The following is a 26828-nucleotide window of genomic DNA, read 5'->3' as shown; positions in this document are numbered from 1 at the left end:
GCCTCACCATCAAAAACATACAAAGGTTAGATATCATTACTAAAACAAGCGTAGGTTACACTAGTACATACTATTTTTCTACAGTACTTTTATTTTTACACATTTCTTCCCGTACTTTTTAAAAGACACTTTTAAAAGAGCTTGTCTTTAGGGAAAATAAATGTAACATTTAATAATTTGTTGATGTTTCTCAATAAAATAAAAATCAATACACAGAACGAGCTGAATATTCAGACCGGTTTGGATTGTAACGTCTGACAGGCAGACAGACAAATTGACGAGTCGAACACCGATTGTGCGACATCGTCCAACCGGGGGAGGGGGTGCAATCCGAATACTCAGATCTCAAAATATTCAGATAATGCCATCACGACCGAATATTTGGATATTTGGGTCCAGCCCTAGTTTTCAGTCCTAAAATCAACATGACTCAGAAAGCCTTGGAGTCTGTCCAGCCTTTTCCTCAGGAGGAAATGACATCATGTGGAGCAGGTCATGTGATCTGGAATCAACACACTTCCTGAAGAGGTGTTTTTGTAATGGGGAACTTAGTGGAAAGGGATTTAATTTGTTACTTTCAATATAAAATTTGATATATTGCCAAAAAAGAAATATCTGTCATGATTATCTCAACTCAATAAAAAGAACAAAATCCAAACTATTTCTGAATCAGCTCATTTTATTATTGTTTAGCTCATCAGAAGGTGGTTGTTATTAAATTCAGATGGTTATTTAGTTGACATTTTAGTGACGTCCAGTCATTTTTTATTAATAAGTGATTGTTTCCATAATAAATAATTATGGAATTTGTAAAGACATGATCATAATGAACATAAAAAACACTAGTTTTTTTTACTTTTAATAAAAATGTATGCAGATATGTCCCATGGACTTCAAAAGTCCCTCAGTTATAGATTGACCCATCTACTTGAGGGGAATCCAGGTAGTCAAGACATCTCAGCTTCTACTAGCTTTAACCCCAGAACTCTCTCCACCTGCTGTATAACACATTACAGCCAATAAATCTATCCTGAGAGCTTCTCTTCACGCCTCAGCAGCACTGAACACTGCAGTCAGCCCCTCTTTCATTCACAGATTTATCTGTCTTCAGACCCATTCACTTTTAATTCAGGCCGGATCTGCGTCACATAACACTGTTTGAGCCTCTCAGCGAGCCGCCATCCCTGCAGATACCTGCTGATTTGTTGACCCTGTCGCTATGGAGACGCAACAATACGGCAACAACAAGGACACAAATGGAGAAGTGGGCCCTGGGAGGGTTAAAGTTTGCTCTGGGAGAGACAAAGAAAGAGCGAGGAGCACCGGAAAGTGAAAGGGAGATAAAGAGTGTGGATGTGTGAGCAAAGGTGAACTGGGCGGGAACCAAATGAGTCCTTATCAGCGTGGCACACCCTCGCTGCTACAGAAACTTACATAACGCTGGCCCATTATCTACAGAAATACCTGCCCTATGATCCTGAGCTAAACTAAAAACCTACTGACCATCCAGTGATTCATTACCTCAGTCTGGCTGCTAACCACCCTGTCAAACAACAACTTCAGCTACAGACGGGATGAAGTAATAAAGAAAGTTAACGCTAAATGTTTCAGCCAAATATGATGACCTGAGCATTCATCAAACACATTCAATGTAATGTCTTCAAAATTTAAATGAATAATTAAATGATAGATAATTCAGGGTTTCAAAAGACTTAATCCTCTGAATCCCAAAACCTGCCAGTGGGTCTGCAAGACGTGCCATCTAGAACAAGAAGACACTATTCTAAAGCTAAAAATAGTAGAAACAGAAAGAAATGTCTACTTGTCAATTTTCCACCAAATGCCGGGAGCAGACAGGAGACAAGTACAGAGACAAAAAAAAAATGTAAGTAGTAGAATATCCTTAGTATGTAGAGTCACCATGTCCCCATGTGGGATCAACAGAGTATATAAAATAAAAATAAATAAACCTAAACAGGAAGCTGTGTTTTGGGTTGAATAAACCTGTAAAACCATAACTTGCTTGTTACAAAATATTATTTAGGTGTAGCAAACTTTAAAAATTGTAGATTAAAAAGTAGTATTTACGGTGGAATTAATCTTCAAATCATAAAATGTGTGTTAAAAAGTACTACTGGAGTAGAATAAACTCTTTAAATCATACTAAAATATTCAAAGTTTTAGAATTTGAGTGTACTTTAGGCAATCAGTAGGGTGTTAGAAGTGTGGTCTGCTGCCCCCTGGACTACAGACACATAATATTGGAAACAGAAAAAGTGCCTCTCTGAAAAGTGAAGAGATTTTCAAAATAAAAACAATGCTATAAAGACATTCAGCCTCTGTGTGAGTTTTATTTATCCAGGTTTATGTGTCAACTCCAACTAAATCAGTCTTCCTGTCTTCAGAACTGGAAAGATGCTACAAGGTTATCCTCGTCTTAATGGATGCTTTTTATTATTTTATTCTTGAGTAAACAGCTCAGCATTTCCTTTATGATAGAATGCAGCATAGAAGGTTTCAATCTGGTTCTGGGATCTTTCTGCATGGAGTCTCCATGTTCTCCTGTACATGTGTGGGTTTTCTCCAGGTTCTCCAGCTTCCTCCCACAGTCCACAAACATGCTGAGATTAACTGGTGATTCTAAATTGTCTGTAGGTGTGAATGTGAGTGTGATTGTTTGTCTGTATATGTGGCCCTGTGATAGACTGTTACCTGTCCAGGTGAACCTGTGATAGACTGTTACCTGTCCAGGTGAACCTGTGATAGACTGTTACCTGTCCAGGTGAACCTGTGATAGACTGTTACCTGTCCAGGTGTCCCCTGCCTTCACCCTCAGTCAGCTGGGATAGACTCCAGCCCCCCATGACCCTGATGAGGACTAATTGGTGTTTAGTATGGAGCATCTGAGCACCACTGCAGACCTCCTGTCTGGAGGTGAGATTCTTCTGTCAGGTAACTGTAGTTTAATGTTTTCTCTCTCTATGTCTCAACTTCCGTCCCACTTGCAACAGCTGTTCTGCTGCATGACGCCTCACAGAGACACATGTTCGGCTTCCTAACCAACAATTTACTGTTGAACAGTACAGAACAGTTGATGCCTGAGGCAGATCATCACACTGATGTCAGCTAACATACAGCTGACCACGCCCCCTCCCCAAAAAAAACCTTCAGTTCACTGTTCAAACAGAGGACAGACTCCACATCCTCACCAGCTGTCTGTTCAATGACTTCTGTAAATCTAATACGGCCTTCAATGAAATCAAGCTTTGTTTAATGTCTGTAATTCCTGATAATATATAAGAGGAAGTAAGTATAGATTGTCCTCCATCATCCATCATTTGGATTTTTTGCGGCACTCTCACTGCCAGATTTCCAGATTTATTTATTTTTTATTTATTTTTTATTTTTTTTAAAAAACATTATTGGGGTTTTTTTTTTGGTAATTTCTTTTTACAGTTCTTAAAAAACCTTCCTGCACAGCATGGAGTGTCTGAAAGGTTGGAGAAACAAACACACTACAACACCTAAACGTTAGAGTGCACAGAAACTGTTGGATTTTTTTTCCAGATTTTAAATTCATATTAGGAAGAAGTGAAGAACAGGAGGTCCCTGCAGCAGTCAACAGGATGTGGAGCTACCGTGTGTGTGTGTGTGTGTGTGTGTGTGTGTGTGTGTGTGTGTGTGTGTGTGTGTGTGTGTGTGTGTGTGTGTGTGTGTGTGTGTGTGTGTGTGTGTGTGTGTGTGTGTGTTAAACCTATGGTACACACAGATTCCTCAGTGGTGAGATCAGAACCCTTCACCCACCTCCTCTCTGAATGGTGGCTGAGGAACAAAAGCCGCACAAACAAACACACTTTAAACATGATTTAAACAACTGTGAACACACACATTCAAACTGCTTTACTGAAGAAAAAAGACACACCCCACACAGAAAGCCACACTCCTCCAGAAACATGACATCATTCCTCTGTTGTGAGAATCCAATCACATGTTAATAATGATGACCATCATCATCATCACCATCATCATCATCACCATCATCACCATCATCATCATCATCATCATCAGGGTTTGGTCAGGAGGACGGGTTTAAATCATGAGTCTTGCAGTATTAAAAAGTGTTGTCTGGCTGTAACTTCTCCAGTGTTGGTCACATAAGATAACCAACTGGATAAAAAGGCAGAACTCAGACACCACTGTGGACTTGGAGGATCATTAACTGACTCTGAATCAGCCAAGTCTAAAAATCAATAACACTGTAAAGTTTTTATGGAACAGCTACCAGAATATTGAGCGTAGTGTTTACTAAAAAAAATCAAATAAGGGCACAGTGAACAAATTAGGAATGATAACTATTCATTATTAAAAGATTAATTGCCTTTAATGGTTTAATCAATTCAAATATTAACCAGGAAGGCAGAAGACGAGGAACATGCATGTTAGAAAATGTGCCATAGTGTCTGGAGCTTCTACTGTTGGATAAGATGGAGTTAAAGGTGTGTTTGCTGACTGCCTGTGAGGGTCAATAAAAGGAGCGCACCTCCCTGCTGTCTGACTGCCAGTGGTGTTGATGAACTCTCCATAAAGTTATAAAAAGGTGTCTGGTGTCTGTCTGGTTTAGCTGTCTGAGGTTCATGGGAACTCTAAAGTAGCATTTCTAAACTTTTTAAAAACTGAATTGATTAACTACTGCCGCTGAAGCTCAGACTACAAGCATGAAGCTGTCAGAATTTTCAGCAGAACATATAACTTTCCTTTAATATGATGAAGAAAAAAGTTCTCCACAGAGGATAGTTAGTCTGAACCCAGCTGACCTGTTCTGTGGAGTAATGATGACTCACATCGTTTCAACCTCCACCAACCTCTGGGCGGATTTCGTGTCTTTCTGTTTTTAATAATTGACCCTTTAGGCCTCCAGTGAGCTTTAATTTACTTTAAAATCTACATTTAAGGTCCAACATTTGAACTGCTGAGCATCATATCACCACTCCCAGACTGTGGCACCCACTGATGACATCACTGCATGATGACATCACTGCATGATGCATGGCTGTAACAACACGTCTTGATAAGAGTCACATGAGTCACACAGCAGCAGCTCAGAGGGGACGACCCCACCAAGATGGAAAAAAATCCAGATTACAGACAGAGAAGAAGCAAAGAGGCTTTTAATGTCTCTGATTGGGTTAATGAGGGGTGAAATTCAGTCTATGTCACCCTGTCACTCTTTAATCTGGTTCTGCTTGGACACATGAGGACAGAAAGAGATCAAAACTCACCAGGATTCAGTGAATGAACGAAGAAAAAATACTTGAAAAGTGATAAAAACTAGAAGGTGTTGATTGTTGGTTCAGGAGATGAGCCTGCAGAGGGTTTACAGATGAGAAGCAGCTGGGATAAATTCAGCAGAGGACTTCTATGTGAAATCTGAGTCATTATGGGTCAGGATTTACCCACTGTGATATAATACATAATATATAATAGAGCTGTAGAGTCCAGGCTGACTGGTCCCCTAGACTCATCTCATCATATCCTCATTGGGTGCACAAGCATGAATGTTACTGTCAGGAGGAGAAAAGCACGACATCAGCAGCCATGGAGATGAATCCAGTGTTTGTGTGGCAGAAGGAACACTTTGAACTGACCCAACCTACTGGAGAGCAGCAGGTCGAGCATATTTAATGTTTATCTATCTGTCTACCTGACACCATGTCAGAGACGACATCAGTGTGGCTGCATTTTGTTAAAACGGACGGTCAAAAAGTCGTGAAGAAACTTTGCAAACAGCAGTTTGAATTAGGGGTCGACTGAAGAGCTTGAAATGGCCCAAAGGTAAGTGGTGAACTGCCAGAGGTTAAAAAAATATAAAGTTACCCAAAACTGAAAAATAATGTACATTTCAGAATTATACAAAAAGGCCTTTTTCAGGGAACAGAAATGGGTTTACAACTTCAAGCTGTTCTGCAGCAATGGAGGTTAAGCAAGCCTTGAAAGTTGGTGCTACTGAATCCTACAGGAGTCCCAACTTTTCTAGATTCCTTCCAACCCCGTCTGTCTGCATAAAGTAGTGATGGAACACATCGTGGAACCCTCCAGAGCATTATTTGAACAGGATTGTACTGCAGAAAGTAGTGTGTTGCTATAAAATGGAGAGGAAAAGGCAATTAACAATAGAAGAGAGACAGACCATCATAACACTTATAAATGTAGGTCTTTCCTACAGAGAACTTATGAAGAAAGTCAAGGTGTCAGTCAGTCCAGTTTTCTTCTCCATCAAAAGGCTCAGAAACTGGAGGAAACTCTGACAGGAAGAGATCTGGAAGAACCAAAGCCACAACAGGATCAGAAGACAAGTTTGTGAGAGTCAACAGCTTGTTGATAGGAGCTCAGAGGACAACAGCTTCAATCAGCTTCATAGTGGTCGTAGGAAGAAGTCTCAGTTTAACTGTGAAGAGAAGACTTGGAGTTGCAGCAGAAAGCTGTTGCTAAGACGTCAGAATCAGAAAAAGAGGCTGGACTGGACCATGAAACACCACCAATGGATTACTGAAGACTGGAAGAAGGTATTATGGACTGATGCATCAAAATTTGAAATCTTTTGTTCATCAGCAGGATCTTTGGAGCCGTCCAGTAGGAGAAAGGATGGTTCCTCAGTGTGGGACATCAACTGTCCAACATGGAGGAGGAAGTGTGATGGTCTGGGGCTGTCCTGCTGGATCCAGGGTAGGTTCTTGTACAGAGTGAGAGGAACCCTGAACCTAAACGGCTACCACAGCATTCTGCAGCACTATGCACAATTTACCAATTTTAAAAAAAATGGAAAAACTGTAATGTTGTAAAACTTTTGACTGGTAGTGTACTTGTCCAAAATATTATGCTGTAAACTTTTTCTGTTGCCGTCTGTAATAGAAAATGAGCTGTCATTTGTCTGTGATCCCAGCAGCTCAGGCTTTTTATCCATGGTCACATATGATGTATTTGGACACGGGACTGACCAGAACAGCATGTTGGTCTGGGGCTCTACATCATATGGAAGTATGGATAGTGCAACATATTCACAGAGAGAGACAAAGGAGCACAGTTAAATTCATTTATTTCATCGGAAATTGTTTTATAAAATAATAAAATACCAATAATCAAGAAATGGGCAATATCCTTTTTGTATATATTTGTATATATTTAGATATTATTCAGACTACTAAGACTAGGAGGTACAGTCCAGGTTCAGTGCACTGTGGAAAACTTCCTTCATCTAGAGATGGCGTGCAACAAATTTATTAGTTGTATGATTTCAGTCGACCAAGATGTTCTTTGGGTGAATACGGTCCTAGAAGCACAGAGCTGGAGCAGTTCTGACAAGTCTGAGGCTGATGTCAGTGGTGGGTGGATGCCTCGGCTTGTGCACAGAAAACAAGTTAAAACATAAAACCTCCAGACAGTTTTATGGTTGAAATATGATTTTAGCACACTATCAGTAGTAATGACAAACTGCTCAGGACACCTAAACATGACTGCAACATCAGCAGACACCAGGATGGAAAACTTCGGTTAAATCTGAATAATAAAGTCGTGGGAAGGCAGCGGAGCTAAAAGCAGTCAGATACCGACAGCAGCAGAAACATGAGAGCTGAGTAACCACCCAGCGCTGCCCTGTCATTACCACACAAACATCTGGCATGACGTCTGCATGCATAAACAGGACACACATGACAAACACACTGTATGACCTCACCCTGCTGTTCCCAGGCTATGATGTCATCACAACCAGAACCACCATGTGGCGAGGAAGAGGAGGACGAAGAGGAGGGGATAATGATAGAGGGGAGAAAAATAGAAGAGGAAAAAGAAATTTGATAAATCAAAAATGTTAAATAAGCAGTGGAGTAGAACAGGAGGCCTTTAGCCAACATGAAGTCACAAATGAAAAGAAAAATTAAATCCTTTGATCAAATCAAACACTTTTCACCTCGAGTATAAAATGTTTTATCATCCTGAAGCCATTGACATTCCCTCCTGGGTGGAGAAATAAAATATTTTCAATACTTGATGTCACTTCACCTTGATGGACTTCTGTTTAAATTACAGTCTTGGGTTTTACACCAGATTTCTACTTTAATTTGTGGTATTTTGTAGACACAATTGTGAGCTGATTAATAGAGAAAAAGATTGTTGATGATGATAATAACTGTTAACTGCAGCCTTCCTACAACCTAAAATGATTACATACTTGATTTAAATCAGGTTCTTTCTAACCAGAGGAGCACCTCAACGTACCAGCATCTTCTGGGTTCTGTCTTTGTCCACCCTCTTTCTCTTCATCAGGTTTGTTATTTTTGTGTAATCCTGCTGGCAGAAGCACAGCAAGATTACAACTTAATTGCACCAACAATGAATAGTTCCTGCAGCTGCTGTCTGTGGATGATCTGCCATGTTGAGCTGTGATACACTCCACTTATTGGACATCAATCCCTTTGGAACATCTGCAGCTACACCGATGACAATGAGCGGCAGGTCTGGAGTAAATGTTCAGTAAACTTTAAAACAGTTAGACCTAGAAGTTTCCATCATGGGGTTTTCATGGGTTGATTCTGCTGCAAAAATAATGGATAAAACCTGGAGGGCTGCTAATATAGTGCTCTTCTCCTAATGGATGCAACACTGCTGATGGTAGGACCAGTCAAAAGCCTACTGACCGACCAACCAACCAGTCAACCAACCAACCAACCTGTAGAGCAGAGGCTACATGAAAAAAGAGGAGAAGAAAAGTCAAAGAGTAGCAGAACATGAAAGCAGAGTGTAGTAGTCTTCAGAGTGAGGACGAGCGTGGTGTTGGAGATGTTTGTAGCTGGGCCAGGCTGCAGGAGGTTCACCGCTGTGATTATCACTCAACAATCTTCAGAAAACCGCTGCAGCCACAAACACGTCTGCATTTCCATCTCTGTGAGGACCCTCACTGTCTCAGTGCATTCCATCTCCTCCTTAACCATCACAGCTGAATGCCTGAGCTCAGCCCTAAACCAGGCATGAACCCTCACACAGAAACAACACACACACAACTCTACATTCAACCAACCCTACAATCCAACCTCCCAACACACACACACACAGTGGTACACAGCTCAGTCTACTGTGTGTGTGTTTGTTGGACTGTCTATCATTTTCCTGTCAGTCCGATCATTGTCATTAGCCAAATATTTAACAAACAGCGACCGTCCTGAAGTCTGCGTCATGTCTGCTGCCTCTGCAGCGACAGAGATGAGTGTGATCCCAATCCCCACATCAAAAGACGAAGAGACAGCTCAGCACCGACGCACAATGACACAACAACACGACAACAACAATTCAGCTTCATTAAGACGGAAATGACAGGATGACGGGCGGCGGCAACAAAGACAGAGAAGTGTGTGTGTCTGTGTGTGTAATGTTGCAACATACAATAAATTTCCATCTGGTTTCACTGTACTTGTCTGGAATCAGCAGAAATCTCAAAACCAAAACTACCCTACCCTGTTTTTGCATCATGTAGGTGAACTGAGTGGACCTGACCAGTAAAATCATAGCAGAACAGCCTATAAATAACCACAACTCCTAATGGTTTGTCTGTTTTAGTGCAAAAATGTTCACATTTAAGGAAGTATCTTTTTACAAAACATCACAAACAACTTGAAATTTCTTAAGAGAAATAAAATCAATTTCATCAACATTCAGCCTCAGTTTATCATTTCCACATTACAACTTCCAGATCACAGTGTGTCGACAAAGGAACACAACATTTAGTCATCTGGAACTGAACCATAGAGGATTTACTGGATGATCAAAACAACAAAAGTCAAGACAAAATATTACAAAAATGAGACGCAAAATAACAATAAAATTAGACAAACGACACAAAACAAAATAAGAGACAAAAAAATTGACAAAAAAATGGACAAACGACAAAAATTAGATAAATGACAAAAGCGAGAAACAAAAGGACAAAAAAGTAGAAAAACAACACAAGTGAGACAAAAAAAAACACAAAACGACACAAATGATACACAAAACAATGAATAAAGTGAAACACAAAAGGACATAAATAAGATAGAAAAAAAACACAAGCGCGACAAAAAGGAAACACAAAATGACAAAAACAGACAAATGACAAAAGTCAGGGCCGGATTGGACCCTCTGGAGGGCCGCTTTTGGCCCACGGGCCGTATGTTTGATACCCCTGATTTACAGTTTGGACCGAGGATTTTTGTTTGTTTTTAAGTTAAAGTTAACGTGTAAATTAAAACTTTTTTTCTGATTTTACTGAACTTTATGTGTAAAACAAGGAACGTGTAAAATAACAGTAAACTGTTCAGGAAAAGATATAATTAAAAACTGTTCAACAGAGTTTTTACATGTTCAGTACTACTGTCCTCCTGTAATGACGCCTATGAAGGTTTCTGGAGAGGATTTGATGTCACATTTGTTCCCTTTACACTGGAAAAACATGCAAAAAGCTGCTGCATTTAGAGCTGAAAGCAACAAAGAGGCTTTCAGTGCAGAGAGGAGGTGCATGTTGGTGTGTAAGTCTATATCCTGGCCTCTCTCAGGTTACCTTTCTGCAGCAGCACTGATGCTCTCACAGCCTGTCAGCGTGGGAGGGAAGATAAACAGCACAAAGCTCTAACTCTGCGTATACATTAAACATGTTGGAGTGTTCAGTCTGAGCTCCGTCCCTCAGAATGTGGTGCATCTTTACTGCTTTCTTGTCCAGTCACACCTGAATGAGGCTTTTGGCAGAAGAAGTTCATGTCTCAGCTCAGCGTGTTGCTTTCAGGACACTGGACCTCAGAAAAGCAGGATTTCCATCGAATACAGCAGACTGAAGACCGAAGAGCTGCAGTCGTATGACAAAATCTGCTGGGTCAAAAATGGACAGAGTTTTTTTAGTGTTTGGTTAAATGTCGTTTGGCCCTTGTCACCTGAAATAGGCACAAACTTCTGGCAAGTTGCTGCTTATATCATTTAATCAGGGTATTGCACGATATGAATTTCTCTCAATTTAATTATCAAGACAAAAGAACTGTGTTAGAAAACATCTGGTTTTAAAATAAAAGTCAAACAAGTTGGGTACCAAACTAAAGATAAAAGCTTCAGGTGGAAGGTCAGCTGTAACTCCAAAGGTGCATTTTAACAAAAACATCCAGCAGCAAAGTCTAGAGTGTAATTACAGAGTTAAAGCACACTAAAAAGGCTCCCAATTACGTATTTTTTGTGCATTTTGAAGTATTTCACCAGAAAAAGTTAATTGAAATTAAAAAAAAAAAATTAAGAATTTTGCAAAAACTGTTTTCAACTTTTTTTTTTTTTTAAATCAGAGATATTTTGCTTTAGAAAGAAGAAGGAAACACCTTTTCCCAATCACAACAAGTACAACTTGCCCAAAATATTCACTCTACATTTCTGTTGTAGACAAACAAGGTGATGGAAAGTTTGTTTCTCCTTCGTCAGGGATTTTTCTAATTTTATTTTTCCTTGGTTTGTTTCCAGCTTCTTCTACTCCATTTATTAAAAGGCATCCGAACTGCAGCTGCTGTATTCTGATGACAACGAATCACTTCAAAGCAGTTATAGGAAATTAACCTAGTTCTCATTTTCTGTTTTGCTATATTTCAAAAGTTTGCTACAAATTCATGTGATAATGATACAGACACACATCTACTGTTTCAGTCCATTTACTGCTGTATTCCAGGTCAACTGTGGCTGAAATCTGTTTGTTGAATTCAACCATGAAGAAGCAGCAGCCAAGGCTCATGGGTAGTGTAGTATAGAGAGAAGTCTGGGTCAAAGAGACAAGCAAAATCTGATTTCTGATAAATAGTTAAAAGAACTAAAAAAGGCATTACCATAACTCCATAAGATCATCACACTGGGGCTATAATTTAAATAAAATGATGGATGGGAGAGACCAGTGGCCTCGCACACTTTGATCACCAACTAAACGTTTAGATCACATTTTATCCAAGCTGCTGTATCCATTTCCTGAAACATCTTCAAATCGCTGTTTCTATATAAACTGCTGATTAATTGTTCTTGTTTAGACTGAACATTGATGTTTGCTCTGTAAATGAACCAGTAATGGAACAGTGTGATGTGTTTACATGGTGCAGGATAACTGGATTTCTACAAAAAAAAAACTCCATTCAGAGGACCTATGGGAGCCTGAAGGAAAAACTATCAAATCAACCACAAAACGAGCGGCATGGAGGGAAGTTGGTTGGTGTTTGTTGTACTGATGGTTTATTGTGTCTCTGCACTATAAAGACCTGAAAGCAGTCTGTCATTTCATGTTTGTTCCAACACCACAGGTCCACTTTAATTCCTGCAAAACACCCAAATGAACTGCAGGAGCTGTGTGGACCTGTACATAAAATCTGGCTTTTTCTCATTTTGAACTGATTGCAGGTGACATGTTGTGATCTGGCTGTGATTAATGACCTGGTTGCACTTTAGATGAAGCGCTGATCACGTCTATGAAGGCAGGAAACCAGGAGCTGCAGCTCATCTGGACAGCATGTTTAAGGCCTTCCACCAGCTGAAGTTGGTTTGAGCTGCGTTAGCAACATGTGCAGTGAAAACCAAAGAGGAGAATGAAGGCAGGAGCTGAAAATACGACCAGCCTCTGGTGGATTCTTTACCTGGAGGAGTGAAACTGAAGGTTTCAGGGAGTGACAACATGGCCAAGTCAAACACTCCAGCCAGCTTCCACTTCTGCTGATGGGAACCTTCAAGATTTACATTTTATGTCTGTATGGCTCCAGTTTCTAAAGGAAATATGGATATTGTTTCCTCACAACGAGTCTCTGATCTCACTGAGATCTCCAAAACTGTCGAGATGTTTAGACACGATATTCTGGAGGAATTACTACAGAGGAGACGTAGAGGGAGATGAGCTGGAGTAAAAAGAACAGGAGGAAGGAGGAGAGAGTTTGGAGAGAGGCTTATAGACTGGCTCTTCCATCTGCTATCATGGAAATGTTGGCTCTATGGGTGATAAGAAGAAGAAGCTGGAGACACTCATCAGGAGCCAAAGACTCTACCAGGAAAGCAGCCTCATGTTTTATACAGAAACATGGCTGAAAGACTGTATTACTGAGAATAACAGCAGAGACAGAGGCTTCCAGACTATATGAGCAGTAAGAGGAGAGGTGGAGGACTTGCTGTGCTTGTGATGGTGGAACCCTGCTGTAACACGTTACCATCACAGAACAGATCTATAGCAGGACACTGAACTGTTAGCAGTTAGTCTGAGATCATACTATCTGCCAGGGAGTTCACTGTGATCATCTCCATTGTTGTTTACATTCCTCCTACTGCACATGCTCAGACTGGAGAGACCAGGTCCACCATCTCCTCCACCCTCCTCCTCCTCCAACCCAGACTCCTACCTTCATCCTCTCCAGCTTGTCCTTCCCCTACCAGCTCTAGACTTCCATCAAATCAGTAGATCACAATGCAGAATCACGGTTTCTGAATAGCAGACACTCATCTCCTACTTGTAAAGGACAAACACTCATTGGTTAAGAGTTTTAATATGGAAGTTTGCTTGCAAAGCTCCATCACTCATTGACAGATACTTGGTGTGTTGTTCCTCATCATTTGATCTGTTAACAAACCCATGGATTTAAAGACACGTTCAAAAACTGACAGAATTCCAGCCAGAAACAGTAAAAACAGAAAGGACAGACTTTCTGACAGTCTTTGAACTACTCGTCAGTAACTTGCTTTTCTGAAAAGAAAAAAACATCACTAAATTCTACGTCTCATTTAACAAATCGGCAAAAATAAATGACTTGATCCAACCAGATTCTGTAAAAAAAAAAAAAAAAAAATTAAAAAGCTAAAAATTGTGCAACTAAAACTCCAATAGAAACTCCGCTGTGAACAACAATCATGTGACAAAAATTCACAGAAAGACTCGGACACTTGAACAAATATTTTTACAGTTTTTTTCCAATTTATGCAAACTGATCAAAGAAATTTAACTTTTTCTGTTTTTTTGTTTTCAATGATTTTACTTCTAGCCACGGTTGTGTCATTTCCACAGAGGTGCAGGACTTTATACTGAAGTGAAAAATGAGCCCACGGTGAGTTAAAATATGACAGGAATGAAGAAAAAACACTTGGTGCTCAGAGGGTTAAACTGAGGCCAAAGACTGATTTAAATCTGTTGTCGTCTGCATCTTTTCACCTCTTTTCTCACAGCACCCAAAGGCGTCATGAGGCAGCAATGAGGTGTCTCCTCATGGCCACGCCCCCTTCAGTCCACAGCAGCCAATAACTGGCTCTGTTTACAGAGGTTACCGTGACAACAGGTGGAATGTGTCTCATTTCACGCTGACCTTGAGGAGCTTTTCTTTCTTCTCCTGTTATCAATCACTCCTCTGTGTGTGTGTGTGTGTGTGTGTGTGTGTGTGTGTGTGTGTGTGTGTGTGTGTGTATGTGTGTGTGTGTGTGTGGGTGTGTGTGTGTGTGTGTGTGTCTGTCAGTGTGTGTGTGTCAGTTAGCAGTGTGTGTGTGTCAGTGTGTGTCTGTTAGCAGTGTGTGTGTGTCAGTGTGTATCTGTTAGTGTGTGTGTGTCAGTGTGTGTCTCTTAGCAGTGTGTGTCTGTTAGCAGTGTGTGTCTGTTATCAGTGTGCGTGTGTCAGTGTGTATTGTGGTCCAGGACAGGGTTGTAGCCGTTAGTTAATATGTGACAGAAGCAGAGAACTGCTAAACGTCCTGCAGTAAATCAAGAAGCAGCAAATTTACAATAACAAGTTAATATTTTAATAAAGAAGGAAAGAAAACAGAGAAAAGCTATGAAGACCTGGCAGCAAAGGTGCCTGAAGAAATACAAAAGGAGGACTGGAATACTGGAAATCAAAAAAAAAATCTACTGTTTGCCTAAATATAGATTTTTGATGTGGTCATTCTGTAGTTTTGATTGTTTTTTAACAATCATTGTTTTTTAAACTGATAAATTTTTTTCTGTGATTTTGTTTCGTTCAGAAAACAGGAAAAAAAACATTAAATTGTTTTACCATTTTTAAATTCTTAATATACATAACTTGTACAAAATTGCAGATTTTTGATGTGAAAATGATTAAATTTTTTTGTTTCTTTCTTTCTTTTAAAGTGTTAGAATGTAAATTAATACATTTTACTACTCATTAAATGTAGCTACCAGGGAATCTGTAAAACAACAGTATTTTTTAAAATAATTTTTCAATCCTTAACATGCTTTTCTTTAATGAAAAAAGAAAAAATTACAGGGATGATTTTTTTTTTTTTTTTAACAGTTTTGGCCAAGGATATTTTGTTAATGTTAACATGTAAATTAATATACATTTCGTAGTCTCAGAGGTTCACGTCTGCTGCCAGACAGGCGGCAGATTTTTGATAAGACAGTTGCTGAAAAGGTCTGAAAAGTCATTAGTTTGGCAAAAACTGCAGTTTAACCTTAGATTAGAGGGCGTTAACATTATTTTTTCATATAAAGCAGATGACACAAAAAAAGCTCCAAACAGTTGATTTGTCAGCAGGGTTCTGGATGATTTAAAACACCAGACGACATATTACCTCACTATTTTAAAATTAATTTGGTATTAATGATAGCATTAACCCCTGAACCCAATAGGAACAAAGACATGTTGCCTTTTAAAATTAAAATAAATAAACTGAACTAACTAAAATCCTCCATTTATCAGAAGCAGAAACTAGAAAAACAGAATTGATCAGGTTTCAACTTTCAACTATAATTTCATTAATTATGTGTCACATTTGGTGCCATCAGGAAAATTAACCACATTTAAGGTTAAAATCAGAACATTTCATCAAGCTCACATCAAATTCTGTAAACCATAATTTAATTCTGCACTCCTCAGAGCCACTGAGACAGAAGAGGTTCAGCTGTGACTGACAGCAGGTTGTTAGGAGATACATCCTGCATGGTGAAATCTCTCAACGTTGTGCGTCCCTTTCTGTCTCACTGCTGCTGATCCTCCAGGTAAAACAGACTGAAGCTTGTCGTCTCTCTTCAGAATCACCTGGAAACCTGGAGGCAGCGCAGCTTAACTGAAAACGAAGTCATGCAGTCTGATGAGGATCTAACTGAAGCTCCTGATCCCGTCGGGCCTGTTCAGTGGGATTTCACCTCCGTGTCACAGTCACAGATACAAATGCTGTCCAAGGCAACGTCACATTACATCCCCCCCAAACACAGTTCACCTGCAAGATGTCACATATCAGAGGGCAGTCAGACTGAAACCGTTAGTGAGAGCCTTGCTAGAATCTGCATTAATGTACAAACTATAGTGGTAGAAAGTCCTCCTTATCTATTAAAGGACGCACAAACTGGGATACTTTACCTACAGCTATCAGAGAAAGCTTTGTCAGTTTACAGAGACGGTATAAGACATGACTGATTAGCTATCAAACTGGTGAACATTGAGAAAAATCAGGCTCTTTAACTATCAGTACTTTATGACAGGCTCTGCCTAGAAAGCACTTTACTAAAATAACAGCACTGTAGGAGAGGTTTAACCCAGTCAGAACTCATTTATCATCATATTTGTTTTCCTATATTGTTTTTATCCGTCTATAACTCTGTATGTTTTTCATGAAATTAGCCTTGAGCTAAATCCGGCTTATTAACTGCAACCTTGTATAAACTTATGAGATTGTACATTCATTAATATGCACTGTTCTGTCCAAAGAAATAAAAATAAACAGTACAGTAATTACTACTCCTTTTGCATGTATTGACCAGTAAGCACATCCACTCAGATGTTGAATGAAGGCGAAGCTGGACGTTACTCACACAAAAATTACACTCAAATAGAAGAAAATTGGAAATTCAGAAATGAAATTCTTGAAAATAATTTAAAAGCTGGTTGTTCCACTTTCAGCTGTGCAGCACTGCTTGCAGTCTGTCCCAGCGGATCTGTCTAATTGCTGGTGCAGTCTGTGTGCATTATATGACTGAAACTCTTTCTGTTGGTGTCGTTTTCTGCATTATATTTCTATTTTTTTGTACTTTCTGCAGTAGTCTGATCTCATTGTTTCTGCTGGTGATGACCACACCGTACACTAAGTTCTCTACAAACAATTTAAAAAGCTGATGAAAGAAGTGAATGATATGGGGGCGAAAGAGCTAAGTATTTTCTCAGGAGCTGGTGGAAAACCAAAGAGGAGCGTATATACTCTGTAAGGAGCGGTACCGGCTCAGGTTCTGACAGGAACCAACACAGGATTCATAAATAAGCAAAAGAATCGACATGCTTTGCTCTGACTGATTGTCTCAATACGAAACTGTCTCATGATGCAACACACCTGTCAGCACAAGTGGATGGCCAACACCCTTTTTATACAACACACACACACACACACACACACACACACACACACACACACACACACACACACACACACACACACACACACACACACACACACACACACACACACACACACACACACACACACACACACACACACACACACACACACACACACACACACAGACACACACACACACACACAGAAGGTTTTGCAATCTCAGAGTGAAATCCAAAAACTCAAAGTACAGTTGAGTTAAGGACAATTTTCTTTTTATTTCTAGCAGGTACTTCAAATACGACATTCAATCTACTCCGTTCTATTTTTCCAACCTGCTGTATTTTGTCATTATTGTGTGTCGATGGTTCACTCGTTTCTCTCCACCTCTGTTGCAGAGATTCTGGCACAAAACCGTCTACATCAGGGTTAAAGGTTCCATCTGCCTGCTGCTCCAAAGCTTTTTCAAAAACCTCGGTACAGGGATGTCTGCTGTCCGACCTGATCTACCCAACATAAAGTTAGCAGGACCCCCAGAGCCACAATAACGACACCAGGTTGAAATACACCAGAATTATCATTTAAACATAAATTAATTATCAAACTTTTTCAGGCTGAAGCAGCTTGTGTTGAAGGAAGCTGGACATTTGAAACTGCAGCTCACTCACTGAGTAGGATTATAGAGAAAGGAAAAGGAAACGATGGGAAGTCTAATGGCAGATTTTACATTTTATGCACGTTGGAAATTTCAAGTTTGTTTCTTAATATCAAGTTGCAGCAATGCAAACGTTAATTTGGAAGGAATCTAATGATTGAAGTCATCTTTAAGTGCTTAGTCCTCATTATGTCTTTATTCTATTCCTCATTGACTTCAGTATTTCTTGTCCTGCTTCATTCCTGTCCAGCTGCTGCAACATGTGAATGTCTTATCTAACCTGAACCAGCAACATCAACGTTCCTATTCATTTCATTTTGGAAGTTTTATGTCATTGCATGGTACCAATTAACACATTTCAATAAAGTTTTTTCCAGTATAAGAAAGGAGGAACTGAGAATTCCTTCAGCTCTCATCATGGCTGCTGCTCAGACGCTTTCATTTCAAACAGAACCTCAATAAGAACAAAAGACCATTCTACTGCAACCTCAAATCAAGCTTTTTATTTCAGACTTGCAGACATTATTAACCTCTATTTCTCAACCAAAAATGTCTTCTTATTTCTGTTTAAATGCTAACAGACAGCAGCTGACCATTTCTTTTACAATCTACTACCGTAAATCCAAAATTATCTTAACAAAATTTCTGTTTAGGGAGTTTTAGAACAATTGATCAGCAGTCTGACGGAGTCTGAAACCAGATTTGTGTCATCTTCATCAAGTACAAGACCAATTTATAGCAAAAGAAACAGTTTCAAAAATTAAAACAGCAAAAGAACTCTATTTGCTTATTTTTGCACGTAATTCAGTGAAATCTGTAATACTGACAAATGGAAGCAAACCTTGAGGATGACAGCCTGCAGAGACCAGACTGAAAATGAACAGACAGCTCAAAAAACATGAGAAAATGTCTGAATGCACTTCTTCTTCTACAGCCAATCATCTGCTTCCATCTAACCCCATCCTCTGCATCCTCTCCTCTCACACCAACAACTTCATGGCATCTCTGAATGGACTACTGTCTGCCTCGGTGTTCAGTACAGACAGAAGCCAGGGGCCTCCTTCAGGGGCCCAAAACCACAGCTAACCATTAACACACACCTAGTTCAGACACGTGACTTAGTGTGACAGCAGCAGACATCTCCTGTTCCCATCCCTCTGCTCTCTCCTTGTCATGGAGGTGAGGTATCCGACACGCTGCTGTTACCTGTGACACACACCTGGATCCTCTCCAACATGGACACACTGTGGCTGATGTGTTATTTTCCCACTAACATCACGTCCCACAGTGAGCGCTGAACTGTCCAGACATGCAAACACAGCTGAGATCTCACGTATTAAATGTGTTACTGAGTATTCCTGCTGCAGGCTACAAGATCGACACCCACCTTCTGAAACTATTCCATCCAGTTTCATTCATAAAGCACCAGTTTGCAACATAAATCGTCTCAGGGCACTTTATCACCTGCATTAGCTCTCTGAACACCTCACCCTGCTGATGTTATCTTTAGAAAACTAAAATCATCAAAATGGCACCATTTATCAAGCAAAAACTGAGAAAGCACAAACTGACAGACAGTCCTTGAACTCCTTTTCAATGGAAAATGTCACTAAATCTAAGCTTAAAAATGTGACATTTCATCCAAACCTGCTGAATTTAACAAAAAACTGCATTAACCAGATTTTGTGAAAAGCAAAAATCTCTGTGCTCCTCAGTGGAACCCATTAATGACAAGAATTCTGAAAAATGTTCAGCACGGTGATTCTAGGTTTTTACAATTTTTGTAAAGTAATTAATGAAATCTTTTTTTAATGATTTATGGGATGTATTTGTTACATCTGTGTTGTATTGCAGAGTTGTAATGTAGTTCTTGTTTTGTTTAAACAATAAAATATAACAATCAGTGATTTGTGATCCATCTGCAGCTCTCTAAGCTGAAATAAGAGCAGTGTGTGTGTGTGTGTGTGTGTAGGTGTGTGTGTGTGTGTGTGTGTGTGTGTGTGTGTGTGTGTGTGTGTGTGTGTGTGTAGGTGTATGTGTGTGTGTGTGTGCGTGTGTGTGTGTGTGTGTAAAGTCAAACCTCCACAGTTCTACGGCTCTGAACGCTGCTACCTCAGCTCACTCCCATCACCAAACACCACCAGCCTGAGGACAGCTTCCCACTCATACTACTTTTATTTTCCTCCTCAACCAGACTTCACCCACAGAACTCTGCACATCTGAAGAAGGACAAAAAAAAGCTTTTGTGGTGTCAAGTGAACTCAGAGTGAGCAGCTGGTGAGTGGAGAGGACACATTCAGACTGTCAGAGTGTTTCAGTCTGGTTTTAATTACTACAGTCTGAATGTAAGGATGTTTAAAGTGCACACACATCCCTCTGGCTGGGAAACAGGAGGATCCATCAGTCAACAAACACTCCAGGTCCTGCCACAGGTGAGTGCACACTGGAGATGATGTGAAGGCCTGAGAGGTTTCTGAATGAAGCCATGAATCAGCTTGTTGATGGAGACACACAGCTACTGTTTGATTCATCAGAGGTGCCTACAAATGTCTCACAAGACTAAGAAAACTACTGTCCAGATGGCATTATGGGTAAGGGAAGAAGGGAAGGACACATAGCAGCTGATAAGACCCAATCAGGAAGCGTTCACAGTGTCTGCATCAGTCCAGACTGAAACACAACCCTGGACTTTTCAGAGTAAAACAGGGTCTGCAGCGTTTCCAGAAGTCACCACTTTAAGGGTCCTAAAGAGCTGGAAACGTAGCAGACAAGATGTAAACAGAAACAGCTGTACTGGTACACCCCAGTGTTTCCTCTCTGATATGGTGCAAGCTCCAGAAACACTGAATCCTTCCAATGATGCAACTCATTAAGCCGTCAGGTGAACATCCTTCAAACTCCACATCTCAGTTCATGAAGGTGAGACGCTCAAACTGACACCAAACTAAGAGCAGTCCTCCTTCAGAAAGGTTAAAGGTCTGAGTGTGACAGGACCTGTCGTTTATATCAGTGAAGGTCTTGTCAATAAGAGAAGCTCGTCTGTGTAACTTAGTTTAACAGCAACACACACTTCAGCCTGATAAACAACTGAATCAACACTTTTTAAACAAAAATTGAACATTATAACCGGCTGGAAGGAGGATTCAGAGCAGGACTGATGGATTAAACTGCTACAGATTTGTAATTATTTTAGCAAAAACAAGCAACACAGACAGATTTATCATCACCTCTTGGTAGTCAGTGCAAATAATAAACAAAACTACAACCTCCTAACACATTCACCAACACTGTTAAGAGAAATCAGTGGCTGTAACTTTCACATCCTGTAGGGAGCTGCAGAAAAAAAAACACATCTGTCTTCATACCTCTGTTAGAAAACTCCACAAAAAGATGCTCTGTGAATGGGACTCATTTCTATTCACTCTCATGTACACTTCACTGTTAAAATGTGTATTTTAAACACATTCTTGAGTCAAATTCCACATCACTTAACTTAAATTTTAAGTATTTAGAGTCAATGACTGTTTTTAGATTTATCTACCATCAATTTATAATTAAATTCTATTCTAAGTTCAGCACTTATGAATCTACAGCATTATTTTTACCTGGTTTGTTTGTAAAAACACATTAAGATCTCATAACTACAAAAACAATAAGTCTTTCTGTTATTAATGCTGACTGCTTGTAATAATAATAATAATGGATTAGATTTATATAGCGCTTTTCAAGGCACTCAAAGCGCTTCACAATGAATCCATTATTCATTCACTCACACATTCTCACTCAGCAGTGGTAAACTACATTTGTAGCCACAGCTGCCCTGGGGCAGACTGACGGAAGCGTGGCTGACAATCTGCGCCTACGGCCCCTCCGACCACCACCAGCATTCACACGCATTCATACTCCAGTGTGAGTAGCAGCACTGGAGGCCAGGTGGGTAAAGTGTCTTGCCCAAGGACACAACAGCACATGACTAGGACAGAGAGGGAATCGAAACGCCGACCTTTCGATCATTGGAAGACCCGCTCTACCACCTGAGCCACAGCCGGCCCTGCTTGTGATGAATGCATTATTATCAACAAAATACCACAGGAACAGCCCAAGAACTGGCTTCATAAATAAAAGGAAGAGACACAAAGAGAACCAATCAAGCACTGAGGTGATGCATTCAAGTCCGACACATATCCACCGTGGAGTAGGAGCAGAAACGAAGCATCTTTTTCAGCTTGTAGTGCTTCTTCAGCTCCCCAGGGTGCACATTCAGCTGCACGAAACACCCATCAACAAGACAGGTTTGCTTTAAAGGCACCGTGAGGCAGCGGAAAAGAACATTTGTAAACATTAGTGCACGTTTAATGAGTGTAGATATAAATAACTAACCACATGATAGGAAAACAGCCAGAAGTTTGTCTGATCAGCAGCCAAACACTGAAAGACACACTGACAGCATATTTATGATCTGAATGAATGAAAAGGAACTAATGAGAGAGCCAGAGTGAAAGACCTTCACCACTTCACAGTCCATGTGAAGACAGGAGAAGAAAGCTGAACCACAGCACGACCAGGAGTTCCATCATCAGGACTTCATTATTAAAGTGCTTAAAGCTGCTCGACACAACCTTCTTCAAACTCTTCACGGAGCAACATTTAACAAAAACAGAGACAGAAATCAGCATCTCCATCCATGAAAAAAACCCACAGATCGTCCCCTAAATGTATCAATAAACCAAAACCCTGTTAACTCATTTATTAACTGACTAATTATTTAAGCTCGAAACAACAGTCTGGAACTAATCTGAATGTGTATACGGTAAATTAAAATCAGATGTGTGGTAATTCTGTTTGGGACACAACAACAAGCAGCTTGTAAAAGAGAAATATGAAGCAGAAAAATAAACCGCATGTGCTCTTTAAAGGTTGACAAAGCCCATTAATAGCGTTCTGCTCTGCTCTGTGTGAAATACTTCCATCCACTGTGAGCTCATTAACACAGGTGTGTCCCCACTCATTAAAACACACTGGACCAAAACACGGCAAACTCCATGAAGAAATAAGTCAGTTCAGTGCTGCTGTTGAAAACATGATGCATCTTATCAGTAATTATACTGCGGTCTCCAAGTCCAGATGGGACTGATTCTCACAGAAACAAGGGTGTAAATTAACTCTGGTTTCAGTCCGCAAATCATTCCCTAACACTTTTAGTTATAAGCTTAAAGATTTTCCATTTTAAAAGACATGTATTGTCATTCAGATGACACTGATTTGAAGACTGTTAGGTGTAAACTCTATAAATACTCTAAGAAAATGACTTAAACCGTTCTAATGTAAAGTAAAGGCAAGGCGATCTTAAACTGCAGAATTTTTCAATAGAGTCTGGCACAGAGTTAGTAGGACTCAAATTGATTAAAACAGCAGGAAAATGTTGTGAAATCATGAATTTAAGCGACACTTCCTCGTCTTATTTCACTTACAGGCTAATGGTGTTAATATTATCGGAAGAAACCAAGAAAGCCAAAGAAACGAGCCAGACTGAACCGAGCCGTTCTCTGGTTTGCGCTCACCTACAGCTAACGGAACCCAACCAGGTGAACCACTCACATAACCTGACATTTTATTTAAAAAAATAACAGCTGCTTTGGAAATCAAACCTATGCCGAATTAAAGACGGGGTCGGACTGATTCATAATTAACTTTTCAAAGTAAAGATATACTTTCCTCATCGCATGGCAAAGCAATGATACTTAAATCGCTGGTTTGTTAATGGAAGTCTGGTTTGCCCACAACAATGGGCATTAAACTGGGAGAACTGGGAGGAAACTTTACTGGGAGCAGTAGTACCAGCAGGTCTGTAGTGTGTAGAACCTGTGTGACTACATGAACTAATGTGGGCTCCAGACATGAGAGGGAGAAGCTTCCAGCAGACAGAATGAATGGACTCACCGATGGAGACCAGCTTAATGCTCTCCTTGTCCAGGAACTCCAGAGCCACCGACACGTTCTCCAGCTTCATCTGCCTGAAGGTGGGCCTCGAGTGGTACTTTCTGTACATGGCCTTGTGGCTGAGGACCTCCAGCAGGGCGATGAGCCTCAGGCCATCGCCCAGATCCAGCTGCAGGTCCACGATCCGCTTGTTGACGCACTTCAGGTGCTCGTTGATCCAGCGGGTGAAGGTGTTCTGCTGGATCTTCTTCCACGGAGCGTCCTCAGCCAGGTCCTTCTCTGTGGCCGGCATCTTCCACGGCTCTTCCCGTCACTTCTCTATATCTTCTGGTCGGGACTGTGGCTGAATGTGAGAGAAAACAGGCCAGTGAGTGCGCTGTGTCTTCCCGCTGACTTTCTTCACAACTTCCAGGTTTTCGGGAACTCGCCGAGACTGAGCTGCGTTCAGGTGCGGCTCGGACTTTAAAGCGTCGTCTTCTTCTGGGCTGTCGTCAGTGACGTTTTACCGCCCCCAGTCGATGGAAACGTCCCGTGGTGAGCGGTTATTGATCAGTTACACAGAAACAAACAGGCCAATAAATCATTTTAACAAACACAACTGTTTTCCAGAGTTAAACTCAGGATGAGAATACCCAGAAAACCGAGATTAACATAACTCATTCAATATTAAATCAATACAGAAATTAATAAATATTCCTTTGAAAAATAAATGAATATGCCCCTGAAACAATCTTTTAAATTAAGTAATGATACATGAACATAATAATTATATCAATAGATTGTGGATTTTTATTTAAAATAAAGGATTAATTTTATTTGTTTCAGGTGACTTTTGTTTATTATTGTCATATTTATCTATTTCAAGACACATTTCAAAGCCTTATGTATGATTTCACAGAACTATTTATTTGATATTAAATGGAACAGTATTCCATATGATAGAAGTAAAACTAATAGATTCTATCACTAGCATGATGACAGCCCTCAGAGAATGCTATGTATTCCTGACATTTCTCACAGGCACTGATAAAATGAAGTGAACGTCCCCACCCTCCATTCATGCAGATGTTACTTTGACACGTACCTCTTACCTAAGCATTGCAGCAGACCATGTAGACCCTTTCATGGAAACGGTATTCCCTGATGGCCTCTTTCAGCAGGATAGTGCTCCGTACAACAAAGAAAAATAGTCCAGGAATGGTTTGAGGAGAACAACAACCAGTGACGTGTTGGCTGGACTTCCAGATTCTCCAGATCACAATCCAGTGGAGCATCTGTAGGGTGTTCTGGACAAACAAGTCTGATCCATGGAGGCCCCACCTCACAACTTCCAGGACTTAAAGGATCTGCTGCTAACATCTTGGGGCCAGATACCACAGCACACCTTCAGGGTCTACTGGAGTCCAGATACCACGGCACACCTTCAGGGTCTAGAGGAGTCCAGATACCACAGGACACCTTCAGGGTCTAGAGGAGTCCAGATACCACAGCACACCTTCAGGGTCTAGAGGAGTCCAGATACCACAGCACACCTTCAGGGTCTAGAGGAGTCCAGATACCACAGAACACCTTCAGGGTCTAGAGGAGTCCAGATACCACAGCACACCTTCAGGGTCTAGAGGAGTCCAGATACCACAGAACACCTTCAGGGTCTAGAGGAGTCCAGATACCACAGAACACCTTCAGGGTCTAGAGGAGTCCAGATACCACAGCACACCTTCGGGGTCTAGAGGAGTCCAGATACCACAGCACACCTTCGGGGTCTAGAGGAGTCCAGATACCACAGAACACCTTCAGGGTCTAGAGGAGTCCAGATACCACAGAACACCTTCAGGGTCTAGAGGAGTCCAGATACCACAGAACACCTTCAGGGTCTAGAGGAGTCCAGATACCACAGCACACCTTCGGGGTCTAGAGGAGTCCAGATACCACAGCACACCTTCGGGGTCTAGTGGAGTCCATGCCTCAATGGATCAGGCCTGGTTTGACCAAAAGGGGGACCAACACAATATTAGGCAGGTGTTCATAATGTTATACCTGATCAGTGTATAATTGCAGTGTGTGCTGTTAATATATTATAGGTTATATAAAAAATATACTATGACAAAATAATAATATAATAATGTAATATGAAACATACAAAATACAGTTTTTATTTTAAATTCATATGCAGCAAGTATTGTGTGGTGTTTAAAGAAAATGTGTAATTGTAAGAAAACCAGGATGCATTGTTAAATGCCAATAAGGTTGAGCGTTGTTACTCATAACCACCACAAGAGGGCGGTAATGCACCCTGGCGTGTTCTGTGTGCGACAATGTAGCTGGACAAGAGAAGAAGACATGTGGCAGACATGTTATGAATTATCATGTTGATACTAATCAGGAGAAATTAAAGATTAAAGGCAAGGCAAGATGTGGATTAACCATGAAGTTATTTAAAGTTCATTTGTTCTGTGAAATGGATGTACGTAACAAGCAGTTTAGTCCAGAACTGTGAGATGATTGTCTTTGTTGGTTTTGATTGAGTCCAGAGTTCCTTTGTCAGTGAGTGGAATGTCTTTGAAGCTGTCATCCAGGTTCCTGAGCTCCCCTTCAATGGCTCAAGAATCAGTCAGAATGTTTATTGGCAGCCATTTGGTCCCTTGTAGGCCTGATAGTGGCTGGGGGTTTAAACCAGTCTCTTGGCTGAGACAAACCTAATTTACATCCTGGAGGTCTGTGTAGGAGAATCCTTTAAAGTCTGATCTCATGCTTTTCTGCTGATTCATCTCTTTGCATCCTCGTACCAGATCTGGAAAGCATCTTGCTTGCAGTGTCTTGGTGTCTCAGCTTCACTGATCACAGGGAGCCTCATCTCCAACCTGTGGCTGTGAAGGTGTTAAACCCA

General features: G+C 40.5%; 1 protein-coding gene across 2 annotated transcripts in view; it reads right to left on the bottom strand.

The window, feature by feature from the left end:
* LOC111567354 (filamin-B) overlaps positions 1-24378 on the bottom strand; it is an 83262-nt gene extending 58884 nt beyond the window's left edge. For both annotated transcript variants that reach the window (XM_055010433.1, XM_055010434.1), the window contains exon 1: positions 23942-24378. In XM_055010433.1, coding sequence (XP_054866408.1) covers positions 23942-24233 — 292 coding nt within the window. In that variant the 5' untranslated portion in view covers positions 24234-24378. The remainder of the gene's footprint in view (positions 1-23941) is intronic.
* Positions 24379-26828: the final 2450 nt, after the last annotated feature.

Source organism: Amphiprion ocellaris, chromosome 5, assembly GCF_022539595.1.
Source record: "Amphiprion ocellaris isolate individual 3 ecotype Okinawa chromosome 5, ASM2253959v1, whole genome shotgun sequence".
NCBI lineage: Eukaryota > Metazoa > Chordata > Actinopteri > Pomacentridae > Amphiprion > Amphiprion ocellaris.
The sequence above is the reverse complement of the archived record's forward strand: the minus strand, read 5'-3'. Positions and strand labels throughout refer to the sequence as shown.